Source organism: Micropterus salmoides, unplaced genomic scaffold (genome assembly GCF_014851395.1).
Source record: "Micropterus salmoides isolate LMB-PRFRI ecotype aquatic unplaced genomic scaffold, ASM1485139v1 Ms_hic_scaffold_11, whole genome shotgun sequence".
NCBI lineage: Eukaryota > Metazoa > Chordata > Actinopteri > Centrarchiformes > Centrarchidae > Micropterus > Micropterus salmoides.
This window is the reverse complement of record NW_024040152.1, coordinates 9515940-9543473: the sequence shown is the minus strand read 5'-3', so window position 1 is coordinate 9543473 and position 27534 is coordinate 9515940. Positions and strand designations below refer to the sequence as shown.

The 27534-nt window shown below is 39.1% G+C and overlaps 3 protein-coding genes and 1 pseudogene across 4 annotated transcripts; 1 reads left to right on the top strand and 3 right to left on the bottom strand.

Annotated features, from left to right (window-relative positions):
- The first annotated feature begins 332 nt into the window (after positions 1–332).
- Positions 333–7623, top strand: LOC119897213 (B-cell receptor CD22-like). 2 transcript variants are annotated; one of them, XM_038710803.1, is made up of 12 exons: positions 333–755; positions 882–924; positions 1726–1794; positions 2016–2384; positions 2468–2764; positions 3092–3349; positions 3434–3694; positions 4966–5232; positions 5331–5627; positions 5733–5823; positions 6018–6087; positions 6492–7623. In XM_038710803.1, the coding sequence occupies exons 3-12, from the start codon at positions 1749–1751 to the stop codon at positions 6714–6716; spliced, it is 2181 nt and encodes a 726-aa protein (XP_038566731.1). In that variant the 5' UTR covers positions 333–755; positions 882–924; positions 1726–1748; the 3' UTR covers positions 6717–7623. The 2 variants fall into 2 exon arrangements, with proteins under 2 accessions (XP_038566731.1, XP_038566730.1); XM_038710802.1 differs by having other exon boundaries at positions 1723–1794.
- On the bottom strand, positions 7444–10840 carry LOC119897215. Its single transcript, XM_038710805.1, has 8 exons — positions 10655–10840; positions 10405–10486; positions 10243–10306; positions 10009–10148; positions 9748–9805; positions 8636–8730; positions 8492–8549; positions 7444–8094 (listed from the first exon to the last, which is right to left on the bottom strand). The coding sequence occupies exons 2-8, from the start codon at positions 10464–10466 to the stop codon at positions 7885–7887; spliced, it is 687 nt and encodes a 228-aa protein (XP_038566733.1). The 5' UTR covers positions 10467–10486; positions 10655–10840; the 3' UTR covers positions 7444–7884.
- Positions 10841–13458, bottom strand: LOC119898257 (B-cell receptor CD22-like). The gene is made up of 5 exons (XM_038712446.1): positions 13260–13458; positions 12874–13167; positions 11899–12192; positions 11167–11433; positions 10841–10911 (listed from the first exon to the last, which is right to left on the bottom strand). Exons 1-5 carry the CDS (start codon positions 13435–13437, stop codon positions 10841–10843), a joined length of 1104 nt encoding a protein of 367 aa, XP_038568374.1. The 5' UTR covers positions 13438–13458.
- Positions 13459–23559: 10101 nt separating this feature from the next.
- On the bottom strand, positions 23560–24692 carry LOC119896881 (annotated as a pseudogene).
- Between the last annotated feature and the right edge of the window lie 2842 nt (positions 24693–27534).

Sequence of the window (27534 nt, the reverse complement as noted above, 5' to 3'; positions counted from 1 at the left end):
ACTTTTTTTTTTTGAGAAATTACAAAGACAAACCACCATGCAACTCATAGGACATGTACCACTGTTTCCTGTTTTCACTATTTCCTTTTAACATGGTGTGCACATTTCAACACGAGTTGCGTAATAAGCTATAAGAAAAATCTTTACTGATAACCTACACAGATTTCTTCCTGCTAGCATGTTGATGATTGTTGATCTGTAGTTCACTTGTAAAATCATGTGGTTTTAATATGATAAAGGCAAAAAAGAAAAAATATATATAGTAAGTTGTAATATGCAGTTCTTATCTGTAGTAATTATTGAGCCTATGAGGTAAATTCCTGCTCTTTTCTGGTGCTCGCTGAAATCAGTCTTCCTGTATTAGGCTTTACAGTTAACCTCAAGCCATTTCGACTCATATCAGTACTGTTTGAAAATCAGCTTACACAATGTTGAAACACTTCCTAAATGGTGCATTCAAGTGCTTGCAGAAAAATACAACGATAGAAAGTTACACAGCTGTCAAACAGCAATTTTTTTTATTTCAAGAAGCAGCCATATTCACACGTTTGTCTGTTGACTTTCAACATTGCTCATGAATGCAATGGTTGAACAGCAACTGAAGAGACTTGCGGTACTGTAGTATGGAGTGAGAATCAAAACCCTGCTGTTTTGCTGAGCGCCACTCCCCCGACAAATTTTTCAAGAGCTGAGTGTGCCATCCAGACACACCACCAGTCGGTTGTTGGATTATTACCACCGACCCTTCAATGCTGGTAAAACCTTTTATTTGCTCCTTCAATCAATTTAATTTTATCAATTTAAACAATATTGAATCAGATGTCAGTATTGTATATGACACAGGTTGTGTATTTAAATCCCAAAATTGCTCTTTCTTCCAGAAAATAAAGACACTGCATGCTGAGCATCATTGTTGGCTCTAAGGTAAGACTTTGTTTTCAGAAAACTCGAACAATTGAAATATTTATTTATTGTCATAAAGTATGCCCTATTTGCTTAATCCGTTGCAGTAGATCCATACAGAAATACTCATTTCTTTGTCACAAACTTACATACATTTAAGCAATCTGCATAAACAATTTTAAAATACTGGAACATTAGTTAAGTCTCTGTCATTTGCCAGACTTTTACTCTGCTAAATGTAATTATTGTATTCATGTTATTTTTCTTTTCTGCTGTATAGTTCTGATGGTTTTCACTGTTTGTTACTTTACAGAATATGGTATTGCGAAACATATGTAAAACATTTAATATGGTTTGAGTTCAAATGAGCTGGTGTGACCAATGAGAACACGTTGGCTCCATTATCATATACTATTTTCAGTGTAACCGCAGTTTTATAGTAAACATCCTCATGTTTGTTATTCAAATCATTTTCTGTTTTCCAATGTGTAATAGATAATGCCTTCTTCATTTAATATACTAAAAGTGGAGGAAAACATGTTATTTATCCGTTTGGTACAATGAATACTTTGAATTTTAATAATTTTACCTCAGTACAACTCTGAATGCTTAAAATGTAGTACTATTCCACTATGGGATTGATATTTTCACATGGAGCAATACAAACAACAATTAGTTTCAGCAACACAAAGTAAAAGTCACAGGAAGGAGTTTTTCTTTGTGTCAGATCAACTATAATAATAGTTGAATCATATAATCAACAATAGTTAACAAGAAAAAAAATACAGATTTTTGTGTGTGTGTCCAATCATCTCTCAGTAGGATCATCAACCTGACAGAAAAGCATGACAGTTGCTGTTAAGGTTTTCCTTATATGCTGTCTTCTTCAAGGTAGGCTATTCCACATTTGAATGCCTTCTGGATATCTTACAAATAAACTTTTAGTCTTAACATTTATTTTGTGTGGGTGTTAATAAATTTTAGTTTTCCTTTTATAATTAATCAATTTCTAGGTGTTTTGTTACAATTTATGACATGTACTACTTGTTGCAATACTTCTTTTGGGGTTAACTTTGGCTGGTATTTATTTTGTTGCTATTGTTTCACCTCAGGTAGCTTATGCCAACACTGGGCAGCCTTCATGCCTCAGGCAGTAGAGGGACTAAGTGGATCCTGTGTGATCATCCCCTGCACTTTCAGCTTGCCCTCAAATTGGGATCAATACCTGGATGATTCGTGTAAAGCCATTTGGAAGAGAGGCAGCTGGAGTCGAACGCAGGTGTTTGATTCCAGCTTCACTGGAGCAATTTCAAACTTAAACATCCTACAAGGCAACCTAACGGGGATCCTGCGTGAGAAGGACTGCACCACCGTCTTCAACAACCTGCCATCGAACCATTATGACAGCTATTACTTCAGACTGCAGTGTGACAACGCTCTGAAGTTCAACTTTCCATCAAGCGTCGTCATCACCTCTCAAGGTTTTAGTTTGACTCTTTACACATGTAAACCCACATCTTTTGGTATCTCTCTTGCCATTTTGCTCATTGTTTTTACGCCTCAGATTCACTGCCTAGACCTACCATCACTCCATCCAGGCTGGAGGTAGAAGAAGGCACTCCAGTGAGGTTGAACTGCTCGGCTGTGGCTCCCTGTCCCATTCTTTCTCCAGCTCTGACATGGATCCCCAGTATAGGTGACACAGAGGAGAACATGGAGAGTAAATTTGTCACCTCTGTTGTGAACTTCACTGCTTCTTACCTCCACGATGGACAGAAGCTCTTGTGCACCGCTCTCTACAACCGACAAACTGGCAACAGTGACCTTTTGTATGAAAAAAGTTTGACCCTCCGTGTTCTTTGTGAGTATGTTTCTGGCATTTTTATCTCTTGTGGTTAGCTGTTATTTCAGATCACATCATGCAGAATCATGTCATCACACTTTATATCATGTTGTAAAAAATCTATTAGTATGGTTGTTATTCCTTCTTCGGCATAACTTGCTGATTTCGCCAATGAATAGTTTGACCCTATCCTTCTGTCGCTCTATGTCTGCTTGGTGTGAAAAGAGGCAACTGTTTGCTAACATAATCACCATACCAACTTTATAGAGTGATGATATGTCAGTAGCCAAAACATCTATTCATTCAGGTATTTCACACATTTAGATTTTCAAAATTGTCTTCCAGATCCTCCAAATAACACATCAGTCAGTTACTCTGGTCCTGTAAAAGAGGGCAGCTCAGTGACTCTGATCTGCACCGCCAACGCAAATCCACCTGTGGACAGCTACACCTGGTACAAAGTGGATGGAGATCAGGTCGCAGCAGTGGGTTCTAAGAGGAGGCTTTCAACTACGGTCACAGAAGTTGACAGCCATTTTTACTGCAAAGTCACTAACAGATATGGAGCCCAGAACTCATCCATCACTCAGATCGATGTGCAGTGTAAGTCGTAGTGAAACAGAAACACAGACGACAAATATTGGCCAGCAGCATGGACTGAACGCATATATTTATTTGTTTTTCCAGTTCCTCCCAAGGAAACCACGGTAATCCTCGACCCTAATGGTCCAATACTGGAGGGAAGCTCTGTTACTCTATTCTGTAGGAGCCGTGCTAACCCACCTGTAAGCAATTACACCTGGTACAAAGATGATGAGGAGGATAAGGAGCCTGGATCGGTCTTAGTTATGAACGGTGTTGATCCGAGCCACAGTGGTGACTACCACTGTGCAGCGAAAAATGAACTGGGAGAGAAAAGTTCAGCACCGATTCATCTGGACATTCAGTGTAAGTTCACTTCACACAGTAACGACATTGATTTAAACTAACAACAAAACTGTATGTTCCCAGTGTGTTCCTATGCTGAATATGGCTCTACTGTATATACAGCTGTGGTCAGCCAAACATGATTTGAGGCCAAGACTCAGTCACAGGGCAACACTACGGTGTCTGGACTGCAGACAGTAATGCATTGTCACATTGCGTGACAATCCTCAAAATCCTGTCTGTGTCAGTAGACCATCATGACTGAGCTCTGTTGTGCGTCCACATGTGTGCCAGTGTGTTAATTTATGTGTAGTTGTTTTGTTTGGTTTCTGTCCTGATTTAAGATTTAATTTCCAACCACAGAAAATGAAAAGGTTGTCTCAGTTTACTGAAAGGAAAATTTAAATTAATTTTATAAAGACCATGGAAGGATTTGTAAACCTTTATAGTATCTATGGAACACAAACCTTTTGATTTCTCTGAATAGTTTCTTTTATTTTGCTTTTCATTGTGAAATAAAAGTACTGCAGCTTTCATTAATTGTCCACCACTTGTAAATTGGTTGGTTTGGTTTATTGAAAAGGCGTGACATTGTATAATTCACATAATTGGAGGAATGACAAAATATTGCATCTTAATTTATTACCCAGTACATGAGGCTAAATTCCAAATATGTGGTGAATCAAATAATTCACCTCATGATGATGAAATTCAGTTTTGACCTTGGGAAAAGCAGTTGAAAAACACCTTACCACAATGTTCATTTAATGAGCAATAAGCTTCATCAGCAGAAACCATTTGCACAGTTGTCGTTGAATTGTAGATGTTCAAATTTTATTTGAGCACTTTAGGGACTTCTTGTCCATGTTGGCTTAAAAGTTGAGATTCAAAGTTAATTCACAACCTTGAAGCATCAGGAAACCTTCAAAAAACCATTCAAAAATTGAACAGGTCAGTGCTTTAGTTGTTGTGAGAGATTTGTCACCATAACTAGCTGTTTTTATTTTACTCTCACCCTGTGCTGCTCACATGTCCAAGAAAAGGAGTCCAAAGCCCAAAATTGTGAACATTGTCTTTTTCCATGTGAGGTGTATTCCATCCACCCCTCTTTTTTTGGTAGAGGTATCAGATTGTGTGCACAACTATAGTAGCAAATCAAATTGTGAATTTACAAATCACTACAGCTCGAAAACCTGTCATGGACAAACCTACAAATCACTTGTTGGGAAAATTCTGCAACAAACATGCAATAACAATGGATGCAGAACTAACAGTAACCATTTCTTTTTCAGATCCCCCTAAGAACACCTCAGTTTTAGTTGAACCCTCTGGTCAAGTGCTGCACGGCAGTTCTGTAAGTCTGACCTGCACAAGCATTGCCAATCCAGCAGCGGTTAACTTCACCTGGTTCAGAGTGGCTGGAAGAGAAAAAGAGATGGTGGGCTCTGAGCGAGACTACATCTTTAATGCGACAAAACTCTCAGAGGATCAGTATTACTGTGAAGCTTTGAATGTCCATGGAGCTGAATACTCGGAGCCTGCGAACCTTGATGTCACATGTGAGATTTATTTATCTGTTGATTCATTGGAAGCTTTTATTTTTCTCAAGAAGTTTGACCAAGCAGGTACAAATGGCCAATTACATTATGTGTCTCAGTTGTTTCAGAGATCCTGCCTTCTTCCAGCTGTGTCAAGATTTTATCTCTGATCCGATGTTCCTGCGACAGCCAAGGGAACCCGCGTCCGTCCCTGGTTTGGGAATTGGCCGGGGAGCCTGTCAATCACTCGGCTGAGATCCCAATCAGAGAAGTTCCACTGGGGAGCGCGGGCATGAGGAGCCTCATCACCTTGTACCGTCTGGACGAAGACATGCCCTCTCTAGTGTGCCTCAGTGTCAACTCACTGGGCTCTGATAGATTTGTGTTCAATGTGTCCTCCAGCGAAACTCAGCTAGGTAGAGGAATCTACAGAATGCTGCATTTATGTCAGACTTTTCTTCTGTATCATATGCCTCTTTTTCTGGATTTTCTGACTGATATGGTTTGTGTGAACTTTTCAGGCCTCCATACGGTGTCTCTTTTGATCGGCTCTGCAGTGGGAGCACTGGGGATGCTGCTGGTGTGTGTCCCACTCTTACTATTCTTTTGCAGGTAAGACACACAGCTGAAACGACACCAGCAGCTAACGCCCTAAATACAGCACTGTTACCAGGACATTTTGGTTTTAAAATGAGACAGAAACACATTATGAGGTTGACTGGTGACCAGGCTGGCAGTCAATTTCAGTGGGAAGGCTTAATCATAAGTGACTGTACATATAACAGTGACTTTTATGTTGATTGTAGGAAAAAGAAAGGAAGCCATTCACCCGACAAGGGATTGGTGGACACTTCAGACATTTTAGTTACTAATGAGGTGAGTTTATGTCCTTGCACACATGACCATGTGTATGTTATGAGAATATTAAGTGTCATTGCTGTGTGTGTGGACAGAAATAGTTCTGGGTGAGTTTAGTCTGCAGTGACTGGTGGCTTACATAAGACATACTGCACGCCACCCACTATCTATCATTTTAGTGTCAAAAACTTGCTTACTGTAAGCTTGAGAAAAAAGTACATTTTTATCCTACTACTGCACCATCCCCATCTCTGCTCTCCATACATCAACTTTGCATAGTGTACTGTCAACCCTGACCAAAATCTAGGTAACTCTGTATTGTTGAGTCTTGCTTTCTAGATAACAGGATACAATGTGTAATGATGTTCTTTTAACAGTAGAGCGGGTGTCATGTAATTGGGTCTCCATTTGTTTTCCTGTAGACCAACTGTTCACAAGTGGATGTGATTTACACCAATAAAGCCATTCTGGAAGAGGAAGCAGTAGTTCAGGAAGATACTTTGCACTATGCTAACGTGGACTTTGCTAAACTCCAGGCCAAGTCAGAGGGTAAGCTCGGGGAAGGGGAGATCAGAGGCCTGGCCTCCAAGACGGCTGAGTATGCTGAGATCCGTCTGCACTCCAGAGCAAGCAACGGAGGAGATTGAAATGAAGAAGAGACAGTTGCTGACACTTATTTGGGACAAGGGAAAGTCTCTGATGATCTCATAGGACTGGTCGATGAAAAGGTCATGGCTTAACTTTGGGGGAAAAGATAGCTGAAACACAGGTTTCTGGGCTTCAAACAGCCGCAGCACTTTACTATGTCCCCCTTCAGTTTCCAGAGCCCAGCTGAGCAGAACAACCTCGTAAAGTCTGCAGCAGTGGAGATAGCAACTGCGCTACAGCCATCCTTCTTTAAAGCGAGTAATGCCACACACGTGTGGCTTCAAGTTGAGCTCTCAACTTTTGTCACAGTAACTGTTTTCTGTCAATCTTTCTTGTGTCTCTTTACTGAAAAAATGCCCAGCAAACAAAAAAAAACATGAAAGTGATTTTGAATACATAAGGTAGGTAGCTACCATAGGATACAGATGTCAGAGCCACTCTGCATGCTGGGTATGAAGCTTCAACCTCCCTACAATCAACCATAATAAAACCAATAACCGTTCCACCACATTAATCATGCAGCTGTTTATATTTAATATTTCACTGCTACTTTTTGTCTTACAGTTCTGTTAATTTATTATTTAAACTAATTGTGCAGAGTTTAAAAAACAGGGGGACATTTGTGTAACACTTTTTTATTGATCATTTTGTATTTGTTTTTGCTAAAATGTTTATGTTTGTGCATGTTTATAAAACCTAAGAAAGCCAATCTTTTCATACAAGAGCTGAAGTCAAAGCATGTTATTAAATGGATGATTATGCATATAGCACATTGTTTGTTTCCGAAACAAACCTAAGTAAAGCAGCTGCTGCACAGCGTTATAACATTACAGCCATGTCATCTTGCACTGGAGTATGTTAATAAATGAAATAAACAGTAATGCCAAAACAGCTTACAAATATGTACATTTGCCCACACTTTCCTTTATAATTCAGTAGTTTAAACAAAAATGTTAAAGCTGAGCCTCATTTTACTTTAGATTGCATGGGCTTGGATTAATCACTTTCCTCTATTTCCTCCATGTTAGGTACTTGTTACTGCACATTAATATAACGAAATGTAATATTTTAGGAGTGGAAACATTAGAGTGATAAAAATAAACATATTTAATAAACAACAGTTGATGATTTATTAGAAACATGTGGCTCAGATAAGAAGATCTTAACTCAGATTTTGACCTCAGAGTACTGAGTATCTTCTTCATCAGAGCTGCTGGAGTCTCTGTTGGCTGTCCGATGTCCAGGCTTTGCCGTGATGTTCACCTGTGTATAATTGAGATCTGCTTCATCTTCACTGGTGTCTGTGTCATAGTCCAATGGATTTGGAGACTTGGCTGCACTGAAGTTCTCGTACTCCTCCTGTCCTTCTTGTTCATTCTAGGAGGATAACAGAGATCTTCACCAGGTCATTTGTCATAATATTTGATGGATTCATTTATATCTGGATTTTATGCACAGCAAGGTTCATATCAACACACATTTGATGCTTGTAAGAATTTGATGACGTTTTCCTTGGTGAATTCACTTAGTTTGTTGGGAAGGAATACATTTCTATACAGGAAACATCTTCTTTGCTACAGCATCGTGTACACACGTGTTCTAAAAATGACATACTTCTTATTTTCTAGAGTTATAAAAAAAAGTAGCTCTACAATAATAATTTCCTGGAACCACATAAAATATAGATCCATGCCAAATATCATTTAGACATTAAACGATGCTTTCATGCAAAAAAAATGGACCAGGAACAGAATGTGGTTCATAAGTTTCTGACCTTTTCAGTTGGCTTTTTCATGTACACCATAGCATACACGACATTCTCTGGATTGTTCCTAGAAAAGCAAAATGTAATCACAAAATTTGCCATGTAATATTTCTTTAATTGTTCTGGTATTATATGAAAAACATAAATTCTTACTTTTGCTTATTTCCAAAATTTAAATTTGCATAGTTGAGAGAACCAGCCTCTGTGTGTCCACCTTGCTGTTTGATTGGCTTTTGTGCAGAAGGACCCTGTGCAGATGCAGACAGAAGACATCAATGAATGTACAGTAGCAACTGAATCATTTCATTCATGCCTTAAAATGGCAGCTGTAGGTTGTCCGGTGATTCATTGCTCCACAATACTGAATACTGAATGATTACTGTTCTGACAAACAGTGAGGAGGGCGCTACAGAACACTGGGCAAAGCAAAAGCTTGATCATTGAAAGATGCATCCGGCTGTCTAAAGTAGAGCTCGACAAATACTGATTTTAGAAGACCGAGGCCAACGCAGATGTTTGCATAGTAGTTGTTTGAACACAAATATGTCTTGTATGTGGTAAACTGAAATTGCATGGAGAATTCCTGATGATGTTTTTTTTTTTTTTATCAAGTTATTGTCTTGTTTGAGATCCCTGTATCTTGTGCACTCAAGAATTCACCTTTGGGATTTTGGGGGCTTTGTATTGCCAATTTAACTAGTTTAAGTATTGTTTTAGAATTTATGAGGATTTTACTTACAGGATTCAATATTTCTGCTTAAATTTGATACTTTGCATTATATTTAAATCCACAATATTTAGAGCTCAGGAGGGGGAAAGTTGGGATACAGCGGACCTCTGCTCACTAAAACACAACTGAAAAAGTGATTAATCGCTAAAATTCCTATAAGATGTTGAAGATGGACCTATGTTTGGGGGATTTGATCCAGTTCCACACTGAGTTAACCCCCATAAACACCAGTTCCTATATTTATAGCATTTTTAATTTGACCCTCTCTGCTTGGTAAAACAGCCACCTCTTTCATTCTCAATGCCCAGTTTCTGAGCCCAAACTGAGCTAATGATGATGACATCAGAGTTTTTTTTCTCATACTCACGGAAGACATTTAACAGTCTCAGTAGTACTCATGACTAGTACTTGTGTAAACTTCCGTGTAATAAAGGCCAACATACTGTAAATTCTACTTCTTGTTTTGTTTTTAGTAAAGTCTCTGCTTTCATTTGTTGTTTTTAATGATGTTGTTGCTTTGAATTGCTTGACTCACCTGTTTGCCAGCGGGCAGATTCACAGTGCAGTAAACACTGCTGATGTTGGATACAGGCCTGTGGAACAACATGGCAATAAGAATAAAAGCACGCATATTCACTGACTATGATAAATGACAGGGCAGGCTGTCATTGTGACCATTCATGTCTGAAGGATCTTAATGGATGCTTTGACTCCAGCATGAGCAGCGGCACCTTGCTCTCTGCCCTACAGAGCATGCCTTGTCCTGGGTGGGGACAGTGTGCGTGTGGCTGCTTACGTGCTGTCTGGATGAGGCTGCCGTCGTTGGGCCTTTGGACGGCATGGCTGGTCTGGCAAGAGGTCATCTCTGCTCCTGCAAGGCTCTGCCATGATGGGCTCGTTTATCAGATTCCTCCTCCTAGGGCTATTCCACCAACTCTGAATTGGTTTAATGACACACACAAAGATATTTAATTTTTGTCTGAAGTTGTTTAATAAAGAAGCTGAAAAGGTTGCACAAATAAGTCATCACCAGAAAACCAAAACAGGGCGGTGTGTTCGTAGTTTCATGATGAACTGATTTGTTTCTCTTGCGTCTGAAAACATAAAAGGGACATGACAGTGATTACATATGCCAAATCATCTGTGAAATGGACAGATTTTTGGTAGGAAACATTCTGTTTTCATAAGTTACCTGTAAACAAATAAAATTAAGAAAATAATGAGCAGGACAATAAACACCAGGATGAAGAACATCAGGGCCTTTTTTAGGCCTCCTGTGGTTAGAAAATACAGAGCATCAGTATATAGACAAAGATTTGTGAACAAATAGTATAGTTTTTTAAACTGATCTGATTTTATCAAAGGAAATAATCTGTTTTGATAAGTCTGATTTCTCTGTGCCTCTAAGACCTCTCCCCTATAAAAGATAAAAATTCACTCACGGTCAAACAGCTGGACTGTATCAGAAGAGCTTTGGCTGATTTCATTTTTTGCGATGCAGTAGTATTCTCCCGGTTGGTTTGAATTCACTGTGTAGTTCTGATTGACAAACACTTCTACATCCCTTCCCTCTGTCTTCTTGTACCATGAATATTGTGTGGCTGGGGGATAGCTTTGAGCACTGCAGCTCAGCACACAAAGCTTTTCCCATCAGAATACTGCTCTGCTGTTCTTATAATCTTTATGTGTTTTGGAGCATCTGTGCAGCGGCATTTAGGAGAAAGGGAAGCAGAACAACAATATTTACTCAAAATCTTAGTGTCCAAAGACCATACTGGAAAATGACAGCACAACCGAAGACATATAGTGGCTTCAGATATATTTTTTGATTTTTATGCTCTCTTAAAAAATAGAACCCAGTAATAGAAATTGTTGTGATTATATATATTTTTTTATTAGAAGGAATTTAGAGCAGAAATGTGATTCTGACATACACTATAATATGTATACTCACACTTGACTTTAACCTCGGCTTGCTGAGATTTTCCAGTTCCAATTATATTACTGGCTTCACAGCTGTACAGTCCACTGTCAGAAGGACTGACAGACTTTATAGTGCCGTTCCAATTTTTGATGATTTCACTCTTCCCATCAGTCACCTTCATCCAGGTAACAGACGTCACTGGTGGCTCGGCCCGGGCACTGCAGTTCAGTATCAACTGCGTGGTTTCACTCACGACAAGACCAGGCTTAGCTTGTACTGTCACATCTCTGGGACGATCTGCATTTACCAAAAATATAGTAAAACAGAATAGTCAGATCTAAACACAGTCTGATTATGTCAGTTATTATGGCTTGTAATCACTATCAGGATCCCAAACATTTAATAACTGGTTGAATAAGATTTGCATAATACACATTTAACTTTTGTCAGAATGTAGTTATTACAGCTCTATAAATAAATGAATCATTTTACTCAATGGTGGAAACATTGAGAATTAAGTTAAAGTACAATTCTGCACAGAAACTGTAAAATCGCAGTACAATATTTGAGTAAATGTAGATACTTTCTTCCACTAATTTAATGACAAAACCACTCGTCAACTAGACACATAATCAAAATGACTTCATCATGGAAAAAATAAACAATGTAGTTCTCCTTTGCCGTGTGAAAATCAAGTTAATGGAAAATTCTGGTTTGATGATTTGTTTGATAAGCAAGATAATGCCCCACCGAATAACTCACATTTCACCACCATCTTCCTTTGTAAGCTTTTGCTTAAACCTTCATCATTCTCTGCGTTGCAGGTGTAAAGGCCTGTGTCGGTTAAAGTTACATTAAACTTTAGATGTAAAGTGTTATGATCCTCATAATAATCATGTTGAGGGGAATGCCATTCTGAAGCCTGAGAATTTGATATAGAAGTCCTTGTCAAAGTCAGACGTGACTGTGGGAAGCTTTCAACGGTGCAGCTGATCGTGATAAGCTGATCTTCGATGACCTCAGCATCCAAAGACAGCATAGGTTCGGTAGGAGGATCTGTAGAGAGGACACAGCTGTGTGCTTGATTTTCAGGAGGATTCATTCATTTTTAAACATGTTGCATGACATTACAACAGCACTCCATAAACAGAAAGTCAACAACTGCCCTGAAAGCTTAAACATTTAAGAGTTTGACATTTTAGGAAATGTGCTTATTCGATTTCTGGGTAAGAGTCAATTGAAAAGATTGATATCAGATCTTATGTTTGTCCATTGACTATTAGGCTAAAACCAGCAACATGTTACCTTAGCTTAGCATAAAGACTGATGGAAAAAGCTGGCCTGGGTCTGCCCACAGGTAACAAAGTCAGCCAACAAGTATCTATAAGATCACAAATGAATACATAATTTCTCGTTTATTAGATCCTAAGCACTACCCCTTTTCTTCAATGCACTAATCCCAGCTAGAGCTCAAACCGTTCTGTCATTTAATGTTACCTGACACATAAATCATGGCTGGAATGGCTAGAATAGTGTTGTGTGGTGGCGTGTGGGCCACTTTGTTTGGATCGGAATCTTTTACCACGTTTAACTCTCTGCCAGAAAGCGAATAATAATACTAAATAAGTGATGATTTCTTTGGTGATTGTTTGACTCAATCAAGTGTAAATGTTTATTTTTCTAATAATCTGTAAAGCATTTGAAGAAACTTAAAAATCACAGAACACAATGACTTACAATGTACTTGTATGCACACAGGCTCACTATCCTCCCCTGTACCAATGGCGTTGGTTGCGTTGCACTTGTAACATGATTCATCTGCTCTTTCTAACCTCTGCAAATGTAGACTTTCTTCATTAGTCTTGTACGTCCACTGTGGGGAGTCAGTCGGTTTATTTTGGTTGTAACGGTGCCAGAAGTATGTCACTGGGGCAGGATTGGCCTCAGCCCTACATGTGAATGTGAGGGGTTTGCCAACTTTCACATTATTACCATGTTCACTGATGGAAATAGTTGTCTTCACTGGGCTATCTGAAAGTAAGAAATAACATTTACCTTTCTATGTTGATACACTGATTTCAATCCTCTGACATAAATGCAGTAAAAGGAGCTGTGGAACTTACATTTAACGTCAATTTCAAATGGCTGTGATTGTCCTTCACCTACAGTGTTAGTGGCCCTACATGTGTAGTAGCCTCGGTCTTCAGGCATGATTTGTTCAACAACATGTGTCTGCTCCTGACCAATAGCTGTCTGATCTTTATACCAAACATAGAACTCAGGTTCTGGTTTGCTTCTCATCACATAACATGTTAAAGTTATTTTATCTCCTTGAAAATTACAGAAGTCATTGAAGTCATCTTTACCTCAACTTCAGGCTTATCTGTAACAGAAGATTTCAATAATTATTAAGGTTGATCCACAATGTGAACAATCCACTAAGAATACTGGTGAAATACTACTGAAAAATCATTAAAAAATACAAATTCTTATAAATACCAGAGCAAAATCTTTTTTTAAAAAACAGCAGTATATTACAGGAGTCAAATGTTTGAGAATCACAAACACACCAAATTAAATTCATTCAAGTAAAAACTTAGGAAGTACTCACATGTAACATTAATCATTATTGGGTTTGATTTACTGTTCCCATGTTTGTTGTGAGCTTTACAATGGTATTCTCCACTCTGTGAATCATTAATTGATGTTAAGGTCCATTCTGGCCCTGAATGCATTTGGTGGTCATTTTTGTACCAGGTAAAGGTGGGGCCAGGGTGGCCTTTGGCAGTGCAGGTGAGAGTCACAGACTGTCCTTCCTCGATGTTTCCAGGGCTTATTTCTGCCAATATTTCTTTGGGAGCATCTATGTCAACAAATTCAATACAAGCAAGGAGAAATCAATCTACATATAGCAAGCATAGGTGGATTGTTTACACAAATCAAATATATATGAGAATGAAGCAAACCTGTATTTGAATTTAGTCCCAGAATTTGTTGATCACATAAATTAGAGGTATACAGTTTGAGGTAAATCTCTACTGCTGTGTTTATAAATGCTATTTATGTGTAACATTTTACAGAATTACAAAAACTTGTATTGTGATATTTGGTGCAGGTGCAGGTGCAACCCTTAGTTTACATTTGGAAAGTTTATATCAGTAGTACATATTCCCACTGTTTTAGTGGACAACGCATAATAAAGTCTCAATTCATGAACTTACATTCGACAGTTATGCTGACATTCCGGATCAAATATTTGTCTGTGTTGTTTTCTGTTTGGCATGAAAACTCCTTCCCATTGTCCTGCCAGTTGGCTGTAAAACTTGCTTTGGTGCTTTTCTGTTCTTCATGTGTCTGTTGTGAGTATAAATCTTGAATTTGTGGGTTTGAAGGGCATGAACTTAAAGTGGAGCATGTAAGTGTTATCCTGCCAGATTCTTTTACAACAGGTGGTGTCTCAAATGTGATCGGGCATGGATTTTCTGAAAATATGAAAATGAGACAATATGAGCAGAAACATAATGTTTGTAACATTTAACAAATACAGAATAGCCAGTGTTAGTAAATTTTAATCAATACAGTATCACTATAAATAAATACTTTGTATAGAAGAATTACTGTATACTTTTTCAGCCTTAAACACACTGCCTAGTCACAGTGACTGAACTACTGACTTAAGCTGGTAAATTATGCCAAGTGGAGCTTGTCATAATAGATGTTGGCTGAGTCTTTCCCTATTTTGTGACTGAAAAGAAGGATCCCATAATTCTGTTCCACACAATAATAAGATACAGATCTTTAACAGCAGTTAATGTAGCAGTAAGAACTTACTATTTAGGTCAGGTACCTAAATATTGACTGCTATGTTTTGCCATTGAGTGTAATAAATGTGTAGTGAGCAATTCAATACAGAGATGTCTATCTCGAATTTTGTCTTTTAACAGGGAGAGCTTACAAAGCTACAGGTGCAGACTCTTCAGTTACAACAACTTCCTGTTTTATTACAAAACATTGAGATGCCACGTCACAGATCAAGATCTTTTGATTGAGGTGGATCTGGTGAACCCACAAGTCAAGTAATACATCAAAGTGTAAAACATGTCATTTCCTCTTTCCAGTAGGGGCACTATAAACTGTGACTGAATATTGGTATGTAGATGTCTTCAGGACAGGACTCTTAGCCGCATTCCTTTTAATTCCTAGGTTTTATTCTAGGTGAAACCTGTCGCCCTGTATGAGGCGCTATCAAGCCATTCTTCCACACCCGTGTCCAAGACCCATTTAATATGTAAATTTTAATGACTTTTGATGTGTGCAAAGTTTTGTGAGTTTTCAAGCACCTTAAAAATGTGTTTTTAAGAGGCTAAAATAATTCCTTCAGTTGCAATAGGTAATTTGCAGCCGTTGCCGTGGCTAATTAGATCAGATCACATTAAGTCATTTCAAAAGCTATCACTTAGAAATTGGTTTGAGATAACTTCCTATAAGCATGACATCAGAAGCCCAGCGATCTGATTATTTTTGCTGATGTTTTAGAAATATAATAAAAAAGGACTGATATACTTTGTCGTAATTGTTTTCATATACTATTTCAACTTCACTTCCAATTCTCAAAATGTTGACGCAAAATGTGACTTTACTGAGTTCTTATAAAATTACAAATGGACAGCATGTTTATATCATATCACAAAACCAGGATGTTAATTCCTGTATCTGATATGACTTTCCCCGACAGATGTAATCTTGTAACCCTACAGTTTTTTTCAAATTATTAAAAATGATTTTAAAAGTTTTCCTATATTCTATATTATTAAATCTCAAATCAACCAATCTTTGTGCTTACCTTCAACTGTGAGGTTCACTACGTTAGTTTTCCATTTTTCAGAAGAAACAGATCCTACATATCTGAAAGAGTAGTTCCCGCTGTCAGTTTTGTTCAGGTTGCAGATCAAAATACTGCACTTTGGTGTAGATCTGTAACTATTTCTCCAACTTGAAAATGGAGAGCCAGTATAATGCACTCTGTCTGCAAAGTCTGGACTGACGGGACGTAATGAGTTATTTGTGCTATAAATGATAGTGGCATTAAAATCTTTTAAATCTTCATTCCAATTTGCATTCTTCATCCAAAACCAGTATAGACCAACATGATTAATGTTTTTAAGGACTGTGCATTTGATTTCAATGCAGGACCCCTCTTTTGCTGTCAGTTTGCTCTCTTCCAGTTTGAAGAGGGCACAAGAAAAATCTGTGGTGGTGAAAACACAAGTGTCAGGTAATGTGTATGACTTCAGTGCAAATGTGTTAAAAGCAAACAATGTTATCATAGTGAAGTAATAACATTCCTACTCTTTATCAGTGCCAGAACTACCAACCACCCGACTGTCTGAGCATTCATCTTCGTGTAGCATTAAGGTGTGATATCTGAAAACAACAAAAAAAAACACAAAGCAAAAAAAGAGTGCGTGTACAGTATTATATACATCACAACACCACAGAACCTCCTCTCTTTTTTTTAACCTCGTTAACAAATGGGCTTCCTCTTCTTCCTCTTTTTGTTTCTTTTTTCTGAATAGTCTGCATTTTCTTCCTCATTTTAAGATTGTTTGGGAATGCTCTAGCATTGCAAAAATGCAAGTTCTCTTTTGTTTTTATTCTTTCGTTTGTGTAGTTGTAGTTATCATGGTTGACACAGCAGAGACCAGAGGCCAAAACATACATCACATTTTAAGGCTTAAAGTTACATGTTCAGTTTCATTTTCCTTTAATACCTAAAATATGACTTGGAGGAAAATAGTTTATTTGACATCAGCTGTTTGTTTAAATCACTTTTGTCTACCTCACCAGCCATGCATTCAAACCCACGCTCCACCACGCAATAAATTAGTAGTGGTATAGTTCATTTATTTTACAGATTTAATATTTTATCCTTACAGTGTATTCATCACGTACAAATGTCAATGTAGACTTGTGGATACAACAAGATTACTTTTGCTGGAGAAAGTTCACTAATCACTAATAACTGAATACATTTTGTCTTTCAATTTCGAAAGTCTTAATTAGAAATCACTCGACTATCTCTATCGTAGTACAAATCGTACGATCTTGATGATTGAGATAAACCATCACAGGGAGAGAGAACCTTTTCAGTTAAATTAGGCAGTCAACTAGATGAAATATTTTAGACTGAAAGACACAAAAGTAAGCTTGTTCTTACCTCAGATGATCCACTTATAGTAGTCCGTAGCACACACCATCCATCCTGAAGTAAGAATACGTTTAAAAACTGTGGAAAAAAATTCACAGTTACTTAAAATCTTGAATTTGCATGCCCAATCATGCAAGCCAGAGATCACAATTTTTTATAGTGGGACTGATGAAGGTTGTTCTTTCCCTTCAACTTGTCTGCTACTGTAGGCCTATGCATGCAGTTGAACTTCCTCTCACTTCCTCTATTGGATGCCTGTGTAAATAGTGAAAGTCACTCACTGTTCAGGGTGGGCGAGGTGAACAGGCACAGGGCAGAGTACAGTGTTTGACATCCATTTGCAGAATGTAGCCTACGCTGTATTTACAGTGTCCTTCAGTAGCCTACTGCAGGCTCATTTATGAGAGGGAAAATGTGTCAAAAGATTGACATGCAAAGTCAAAAGGCCTTAACTTTTTGGTTGAAAAATAATTATTGTCATTTTTGGAACATTAATCATCTGCTTTATCATGAGGACAAATATCTTCGGTCATTTTTGTTGTTATTTGGAGAAAATAGTGGTTTGTCATCAGTGAACGTTACAGTAGGCTACTTTGTCTTTGTTTTGATGCGCTCTGGAATGCCTTTGTTTGGCTGCGTGTCAAAGTAAAAAAAAAAGTTAACTTACTGTTTACCATGATGGAGTCACAGTTTTATGCCCATGGATAATACATGTCATTGAAGCATTTCTGACATAAATACACACAGCTTGACTAAAGTAACATTATGATGCCAATTCATCAGCACCGACTAGGCTAACATCTAGCTTTTAGAAATGGCCCATTGGTCTCTAGGGAAAATGTTGGTGTGTAGTATCCAATACTTATGCATTTGACTCATAACAGTTTAAAATAGCACTGTAGCAGCAAGACAGAGGGTCAGTGACCTTTGGGGAGGTGTTCTACGGGGAGAGCAGTGATTGGTGGTTATGTAGGGACTGAACCCTTCTATAGAATTTGACTGGGTCACTCTCCAAGCTGCTGCAGAGCTTGTAATTGATGCTGAACTCTTTGCTTTAATAAACTTTTATGATCAAGAACAGTGTCAAGCAGGTTTCTTCTCAACACATCATCGCAGCATTATTGTTCGGACACCACAGAAATTGACACCCCAGATGGGACCGTGTTGTGCCTAAATTCATTGTTCCATCACGGGCTCCGTCGAGCTGACTCCCGCTCCAGAAGCTAGCATATATGTTGAGTTTTCTCATAAACTGTGGGCGCTGGTCAGTTCGTGTGTCTGTGTGTGCGTTAAAGGGTACACCGGTTTGATCCCGTGTGGATGTTTGCGGTTGGATGTGTGATAGGACTAAATTTTGTTTGCGTTGTGGACAACGCAATAAGGGGTGTGTGAATATAATGAAGAAAGATAAATAGATATAAAAGGAAGAAAAAGGAATAGTCTACGAGTAACGGAAAAGTGACCTTTCATAACTTTGCAAAAATTATATACAGTGGGGGAAATAAGTATTTGACCCCTTGCTGATTTTGCAGGTTTGCCCACTTACAAAGAATGCAACAATCTACAATTTTAATCATATGTACATTCTAACAGTGAAAGACAGAATCCCAAAGAAAATTCCAGAAAATCACATCATATGAATTTATAAAAACTGATAACCATCTGATGAGGAAAAACAAGTATATGACCCCCTACCAAACAGCAAGTATTCTGGCTCCTACAAGCCAGTTAGTCTTTCTTTAAGACACAGCCCCAATCCCAACCAATTATCTACATCAAATACACCTGCCTCACTCGTTACCTGTATAAAAGACGCCTGTCAACACCCAAACAACCAGCATCCAACATCACCACCATGGGCAAGACCAAAGAGCTTTCTACGGACATCAGGGACAAGATTGTTGATCTGCACAAGGCTGGGATGGGCTACAAGAGAATCGGAAAGCAACTTGGAGAGAAAAGATCAACTGTCGGTGCAGTTATCAGGAAATGGAAGAAGCACCACACCACCGCCAACCTCCCTCGGTCTGGGCCTCCACACAAGATGTCGCCTCGTGGGGTGTCCCTGATTATGCGAACGGTGAGGAATCATCCCAAAACCACAAGGGGGGAACTGATGAATCAACTGAAGGCAGCTGGGACCACAGTTACAAAAGAAACGGTTGGTAACACACTACGCCGTCATGGATTGAAATCCTGCAGCGCACGCAAGGTCCCCCTGCTCAAGAAGAAACCTGTACAGGCCCGCATGAAGTTCGCCATTCACCACCTGGACGACTCAGAAGAGGCCTGGAAGAAGGTGATGTGGTCAGATGAGACCAAAATAGAACTTTTTGGCCTCAACTCAACTCGTCGTGTTTGGAGGGCAAAGAACACCGAGTACAACCCAAAGAACACCATCCCCACCGTCAAGCATGGTGGTGGCAACATCATGCTTTGGGGGTGCTTTTCAGCCAAGGGGACGGGACAACTCCATCGTATTGAGGGGAGGATGGACGGGGCCATGTATCGTGGAATTCTGGACCAACATCTCCTTCCCTCAGTGAGAGAGCTGAAGATGGGTCGAGGATGGGTGTTTCAGCACGACAACGACCCTAAGCACACCGCCAAAGCAAAAAAGAGTGGCTGAAGAAGAAGCACATCAAGGTTCTGGAGTGGCCTAGCCAGTCTCCAGACCTGAATCCAATTGAAAATCTTTGGAGGGAGCTTAAAATTCGAGTTGCCAGGCGACAACCTCGGAACCTGAATGATTTGGAGGCTGTCTGCAGGGAGGAGTCGGCCAACATCCCTGCCGAAATGTGCACAAACCTTGTCACCAACTATAAAAACCGTTTGACATCTGTGCTGGCCAATAATGGCTTTTCTACAAAATATTAACTTGCTGTTTGTCCAGGGGGTCAAATACTTGTTTTTCCTCATCAGATGGTTATCAATTTTAATAAATTCATATGATGTGATTTTCTGGAATTTTCTTTGGGATTCTGTCTTTCACTGTTAGAATGTACATATGATTAAAATTAGATCGTTGCATTCTTTGTAAGTGGGCAAACCTACAAAATCAGCAAGGGGTCAAATACTTATTTCCCCACTGTATATGGGCCCCAGATTCTTATAAATGTAAGTCGATGGAAACTACTGTTTCGTGAAACTAGGCTTTAAGGAATAGTCAAATTGGATTAAGGGAAAAGAGAGTGTAACCCTGGCCAGGGTCATTTGGTTTTAATAAAATTAATAAGGCTAAGGAATTATATAATATAAGGATTAGGACGCCGCAGATCTGGACAAAAGCCCTTGAAGGCGATCTTAGATGGGTTGCAAATCCTGGAAAGGCACTAGGTGAATTTCCGGGTCCGTTCAAAGGAACTGGGAGCTTGTAGAAGAAAAATTTAATTGTAAATTACCTCTCGATACATGTGTTGATGAACTAGGTCCAAATTAGCCTCTCATTAAATATCTACAAACTCGAGGTAGCACAAATTTAGGAAGGAAATAATAAAGGAAAACGGTGCGGCGGAAGCATGCTTTATAAATAGTGTGAAGGAATGCATTCTTATTGATTGGATAGCTAGCATGTGTGTGGAGAAATATGAGAGGTTGTAGTGTGTGTGGAGAGCTGCCTCTGCTGTGTCTCTGCTGTGTATGAGAGGCTATGCAGAGGATGATATGCGAGGATTAAAGAAAAATATATATGAATAATAAATAAAGAAGGGAGAAAATGTAATTGCGGCAATTGCAAATGTACCTGTGTTAAGCTAATTGATTACTCCTTAGCAAGGGAGTCACTTTGTCCTGAAAAGTGCTGGGGACATAGGGGCTCAGACTAGGGGTGTGAAGATGTGTGAGATACTTAGCTTGTGAGTCAATCACGATATGCGATAAAAGGTTGAGAATGAGATGAAAAGATCCTTAGCATTAAACACTTAATTTCCTGCATTCTGGTGAAAGTTTCTGCACTAGTATGGTGGAAGCATGGCAATAGGGGTCTATACAGTTCATATAGCCCATCAAGTGGATCTATATAGGAAAAAGGAACATTGACCAGAAAGAACAGGAGTAATTCTCAGAAAACTCAATCAAATACAACTGGTGGAAAATAAGAAGGAGGAGAAGAAACAGGCTTTGGTTATGCAGGATCAGTGTTTACCAAAGCAACAATCACCACCACAGCTTCAGTCAAACCAGGTACAACCATATTGCCCCAACCACCACTAGTGGTTCCAGTTGTTTCATATCCACAGCCAGTTCATGGACAGACACAGAATTGGAGAGGAAGGGGACAAGGAAGCTCAAGAAGAGGAAGAGGAGGAGGATTTAATCCATACCTCCAGCAGTCTCCAGAAGTGTGTTATAATTGTGAACAGGTTGGTCAGGAGGAAATTTCAGAGGAGGAAATTTCAGAGGAGGATTCAGGGGCCAGTCAAGGTCACTTGGAGGCCCGGTGAACCCTCACAGGGGCCCAGAGCCAGGATTCTAGAGGTGCCCAGAAAATCCGCATCAGGGCCGGAAAGAGATCCAGCAATTGAGGTGAAAGTAAATAACCGACCATTGGAAGTGATGGCGGATAGCGGAGCTGCTTTCACCTGTGTTCGGCCTGAAGATGCCACACATCTTCCTATGTCCAATCAACTGATTCGGACAATCAGGTTTGAGGGAGTGAAGCAGCTGATTCCTCTCACGGAACCAATTGAGCTCTGCTATAAAAATCAGAAAACTACGATACCAATTTGGGTATTGTAGTTTTCTGATTTTTATAGCAGAGCTCAATTGGTTTAGAACTTACACCTATTGCTTATTGGGAAGAGATGCTTTGTTTAGATTGAATTGTACAATAAAATGTACACCAGACGGCTGTCTGATAGAAGTACCAAAAGAAACGGTTCACCAATTATTGATGACAACAGAGATGGAGTCCTCTTCAGTATTTTGGATTGGAAATCTCAGTGCAGATTTTTTGGAGCCGGCTAAGATTTGGGAGAAATTTATTGTGGCAAACATGCCAGATGCGAAACTTCCGGAATATCCATTTCATTGTACGCTCAAGTATTCAAGAATGCTGCCCAATCAAACCCAGAGGAATGGTTGGCTCATCAACCAAAGGGAATTCAACTAAGCTCATGTTGCATAATTTTGGGACCACAAGGAGCGGCTATGAAGATAAACACTGAATATGGCTTTGACACGCAAAGACCAAGATGAAGGTAAAAACAATTGTGCTGCGCTCCCACGGGACGGAACTTCTGACTGTACCAAAGGTTAGAAAGAAAGCGGTTGGTGAGCGAGTCTTTTCGTTTCGCACTCTAACATTATAGAACAGTCTTCCAGCAGATATGAGACTGGCATGTGAGGTTTTTAAATCAAAGCTTCAGACCTACTTATTCACTGGTGCGTATGAGTCCTAAATGTTCATCCCTGATGTCTTTGTGTAAGTGGTACTTACTACATGTGTTTAATTAAAATTTTTATTGTACTTTTTGTATTTCAAATGTATCTTTTTGTAAAGCACTTTGATTGAAAGCACTCTATAAATACATTATTATTATTATTGTTAGCGAGCTAGCAGTAGTAAACAAACTCCTTCCACATGCGAACACAATGCAAATAAAACATTGGAAATCAACAATAACTAGATGGCTTGAGTAAATCGTAAATCATACAATGAATGCTTTTTCATGTCATGCAGTCAGTCACACCTCCGAGCCTAATCACACACACACAAGCTCGGCAGTGACAATTCTCAAGTAAATATACATTTATTCTCATTTAGATTTTATTATAAATATTTTATATTCTGTTAAGCCTAATTGTGCCATGATTATGATATTTAATATCAGTATGATAACATCAGGATATGATGTTATCATACTGATATAAAATAGGCATCAGCTTTTTGCCTTGGAAAGACCCCTTATTATTTTTGCAAACAATGCAAAGGCACAGTACATTAATATCCTAATAAGGGTCAAAGGTCATGTTTGAGATCAAGATTTTTATGTAGATAAATATCTTTATTAAAAAAAAACAAAGAATTGCCACATTTCCAATATTCTAACTACAATTAATTTGGCTGGACAACAAAACAACTGTAAAGTAATTTTTCTCAGCTCTATACACTGGTGAGTTAGGTCTTTTGCCTTTGTACAGTGCATTCATATATCCGAAAACATTAAAAGCGAGTCAGTCAGCGAAACATTACACAAAGAGAAAAACAATGGACTTCACTTCCTCTCCCCAAGAGCAGCAGCCACTATCTTCTCAGCATCAGCCGCCATTTCATCAATGGCACTGTTTAAAGCTTGCAGCATGGCAGCGAAAGAGCGGCTCGCACAGCGGGCATGTCTGGGGATCGCCATCTCCACCAGCTTCGACGAAACCGTGGCCAACTCCTTTCTGCCGCTGCCAGGCGCTTTTTCACTTCACCTTTGGTGACCTCCACTGACAGTACACAAGTCCGCAGCCCTTTAAGTCTTATGGGTTCCATGCCTCGCTGTCCGGCTAATCGCTCCACCGATTCTTCGTCCAGGCACAGAGATAATTGTGCTTTGGTTAGAATCCGCATTGCTACACTTGAGTCCACCATGGAGGCCACAAGGGGAACAGGAATAGCTGACACCCCACCAGATAACGAGGCAGCTGCCCATACTAGCGCTTTGAATGCCTCCTTTTTCTGACTGACAAGGTTGGAGGTTAGCGTCGGTAGAGCCAAGAGAGGGCGTGGGCTCGGATCTCTGGAAGGTCTCTTCCCACATCCTCCAACAGGCCAGGGAAGTCAAATTTCTCCAGGGTGGAGGGTCTCACCAGGTAGACTTTAGGCTGTGCCACCCTGTGATGTCAGTACTTCCAGACTGGCTTTTCTCTTTCTTCTAGGCTTTTTTCAGTGTCTTTTTCTAAAGATAAGAGAATAAAGTACACTGTTTGTTGCTGCATTGACCGAGCCTCCAGGAAACATCCACACTATTGGGATGGAGTGTCTGTGTGAATGTCATAAAGACAGCATTGTAGCGGAGGAACTTAACTCTATCCATGTATCCCTCAGGTTCAAATGGAGAGGTGGATGGGACAGGTGGCAGATCCCACAGGCGGAAGTCAGGGTGTTTAGGGTTAGGGTAGCCTGCCACTTCCTCCGCAGCAACAAGGGAGGGAGACGCAGCTGCTCCATCATCCCAGGACCGAGGCCACGGAGCGAGTTTATGAACGTGGCTTTTTCATCCCCACGGTTCCCCACCACAGCTAAGTTGATCCTGCTGATCAGGAGATCTTCCACTGCATCCTTGACATCTGATAATTTGTTGCTCTCAATAGACTCTTTGAGAGTCTGAAGAAGGTTCAGGCCTCTTAAAACATCAGCCATTTCTGTAAAAAAAAAAAGAATAAAAAAAAAATAGAAAAAGAAAATTTGTTGTGTTGTTATTTGTTGTCCCTACAACAAATAACCTACCAGAGAGATCATAAGAATACTTAAGGATATTTACAAACAAAGATTCAAAACTAATCACTTAACCATACTGGTTAAGTGTAGCAGTAGACATGATGGCATTTAACATCTTAATAAAAATACAACTATCAGCTTTAAATAAATCTGGTGTCACAGGAAAGCTCCTCATTCAGCACTTGTGTACATCAAGTTACACCTGAACTCAAAGTTTACATTGTCCGTTAATGGAAATGCATTACGGCACATTGAAATTGAGCATTTCATTGAAATTTTGCATTTCAACGTGGGCCAGTTATCGGTATGAGTATTAAGTATGATTATTTTTTTTGTAATTCAGGAAATCTCAATTGTTAAACCAATCAAATATAGATTTTTTTGCCATGCAATTGAACACAATACTGTGTACACTCACCTACAGATCTGATGGAGAAGACGCCCTGAATATTTGTTCTCAGTTGTCAAATGTTGATTCTTCTGTAGCTCTGAAGCACCAGAAGCGTCAGGTTGATCTATTTAAAGTGTCCGTCCAGTGAGTGGAACATTCTAATCCTGTTATCTCAGCCTTAATCCAAAATCACTAAGTCGTACGTGCATACTGTGTATTAAAGTAAAGCTACTTGTAGTCATGCAGAAGCCTACAAGAAGGCACACATTTAAAAACACATAAATAAACATTCATGTTACATTAATGTTTAAATCCTCTTACATTATTACTATTAATATTATTACCACCACAGTGCCGTACTAATAAGCACAGCTGCTATCCAGACAAGAAAATGTGGCCAAAAGGTATCAGTATGGCCATGCAGTATCTTAAAAATATGTTTATTAACAACACAACACACAACACTTTTCTCCACACTGTCCACAATGTGATGATAATATGTGGCACCCTGACTCACAAATTGTTAAGGTGCATACCACATTACCACAATGGCCACATTTTAATTACAGACAACCTATTTTACAATTTTAGTATGAAGACTTGCTGGATAATGTTGATACACAGAACCTGTAAAGAGTTTGTGTTGGGATATGCGTACTTCACTCCTTTAATATTGATACAAAAAACACACTTTTCTGAGTGAGTTTTTGTGTATGACATTGTGTTTCATTTTCTTTTCATTTACTATGAAAGCTGTTAGATAAAATTTCCTATATAGACCGTACAAAGACCATCCCAATAAAGAGGAACAAAGTATATTAATAAAGTTGAAGGACGTATGTATACTGTGTGAGAACATTGTGAGCCAAGCTGCAGAGCTTTCTTCTCTTTTAAGAGGAACCCAGTATGCAAAACATCTGATATGTGGTGTTTCAGATGTTATTTTAGGCTCACATCCTCTCACAGGATTTCCTGCCTGTTTGGCAGAAGAAAACTGTGTTTCTACACCAATATACATGCAAGTTCATTTCAGAAAAAAGTAATTTAACTCTGTATTCAGCATTTAAAAAACGATCCATTGGCCAATAATGATTAAATTCTTAAATGTGTTAGTGTTGTCTTGCTGTTGTCAAATGTGTCCCTCTGTAATGCTAATGGTTTTATAGAGTTATGAGAGTTAAGTGCTGTTTTGATACTCGGCAACAAACAGTTCTAGCTGCCCCAGTTCTCTTAAAAATATACAAACACTTTCAAATTTTTTCAAATGTAACTAACTAACAACTGGGTGGAGTTAGCATCTACCCTCAGGAAGGAAGTGACTAAGTGTTTAGCCCAGAATGTCTGTATTGGTTTAAAGCGGGGTAGTATTTATGCATCCAAATAGCATTCAATAAATCAAACACTGAAAAAAAAATCCGGTATCTACATGGCTGGCCTACCTCCTACCTGCACACACTCTGCAACTGTGCATGAAAAAGTGTTTTGGGGGACTGGCTTTGGAGGAAGGCCTGAAGGGAAAGGATGGTGATTGTTTGGGTTGGGTACTTTCAAAATCTTGCTGTTACTTGCTAGTTTCTCCAACCCTAGCTTTATCACTGTATAAACACTGGGTGAACTATGTCCTAAACAAATAAAGACACAATAACTACATAAAGACTCTCTACTTACTTGCCTTAATGGCAATGAAACATCCAAATACATTCTCAATTTATTTAATGTGATTTCAGCTTTCCGGTTTCATAGTTATTTCTTAAATAACAATAACACATAGAAAAATAATAATAAATTATTCACACAGACTAACATTCTATACTAATACAACCAACCTCCTGTGCTGCAACAGAGATGATTAACCAAATAACTACTACATTATGGTGTTAAACAATCATTTGAGCATTACTGCAGGTTGGCTTTTGATAATCACAGTTCCATTGCAGAAACTACACACAGAACAATTACACATAACAGCAATCATCCATCAAATCAACAAATTTCAGAAATAACTTCTCAAATATCCTCAAATAACTAAACAACACTGTGCTCAAATTTGATTATCCTTCACACTGGAATACAGTGCCACATCCTCCCCTTCCTGCTCATCCGGTACACAATGTTTTCTCTCCTTATCCTCACCTATCATATCCTCTTCCTCTTTGTCCTCTCCATCTTGTCTCGCCTCTGTTTTTCTTTTTAATTTCAGCATACTCTGTCTCTGTGGTCCCACGTGTTGTCCCTGCCTTTGCCGCAATCTTTCTTTTAATCAGGGAGAAATTAATGTTGGAGTAGTCCGTGTCTGATTTCTCTGCCGCCACAGCTCCTCCTTCTACTTCAGCTGCCTCTTGGTAGATGGCCTGATAATCTTCCACTGCATGA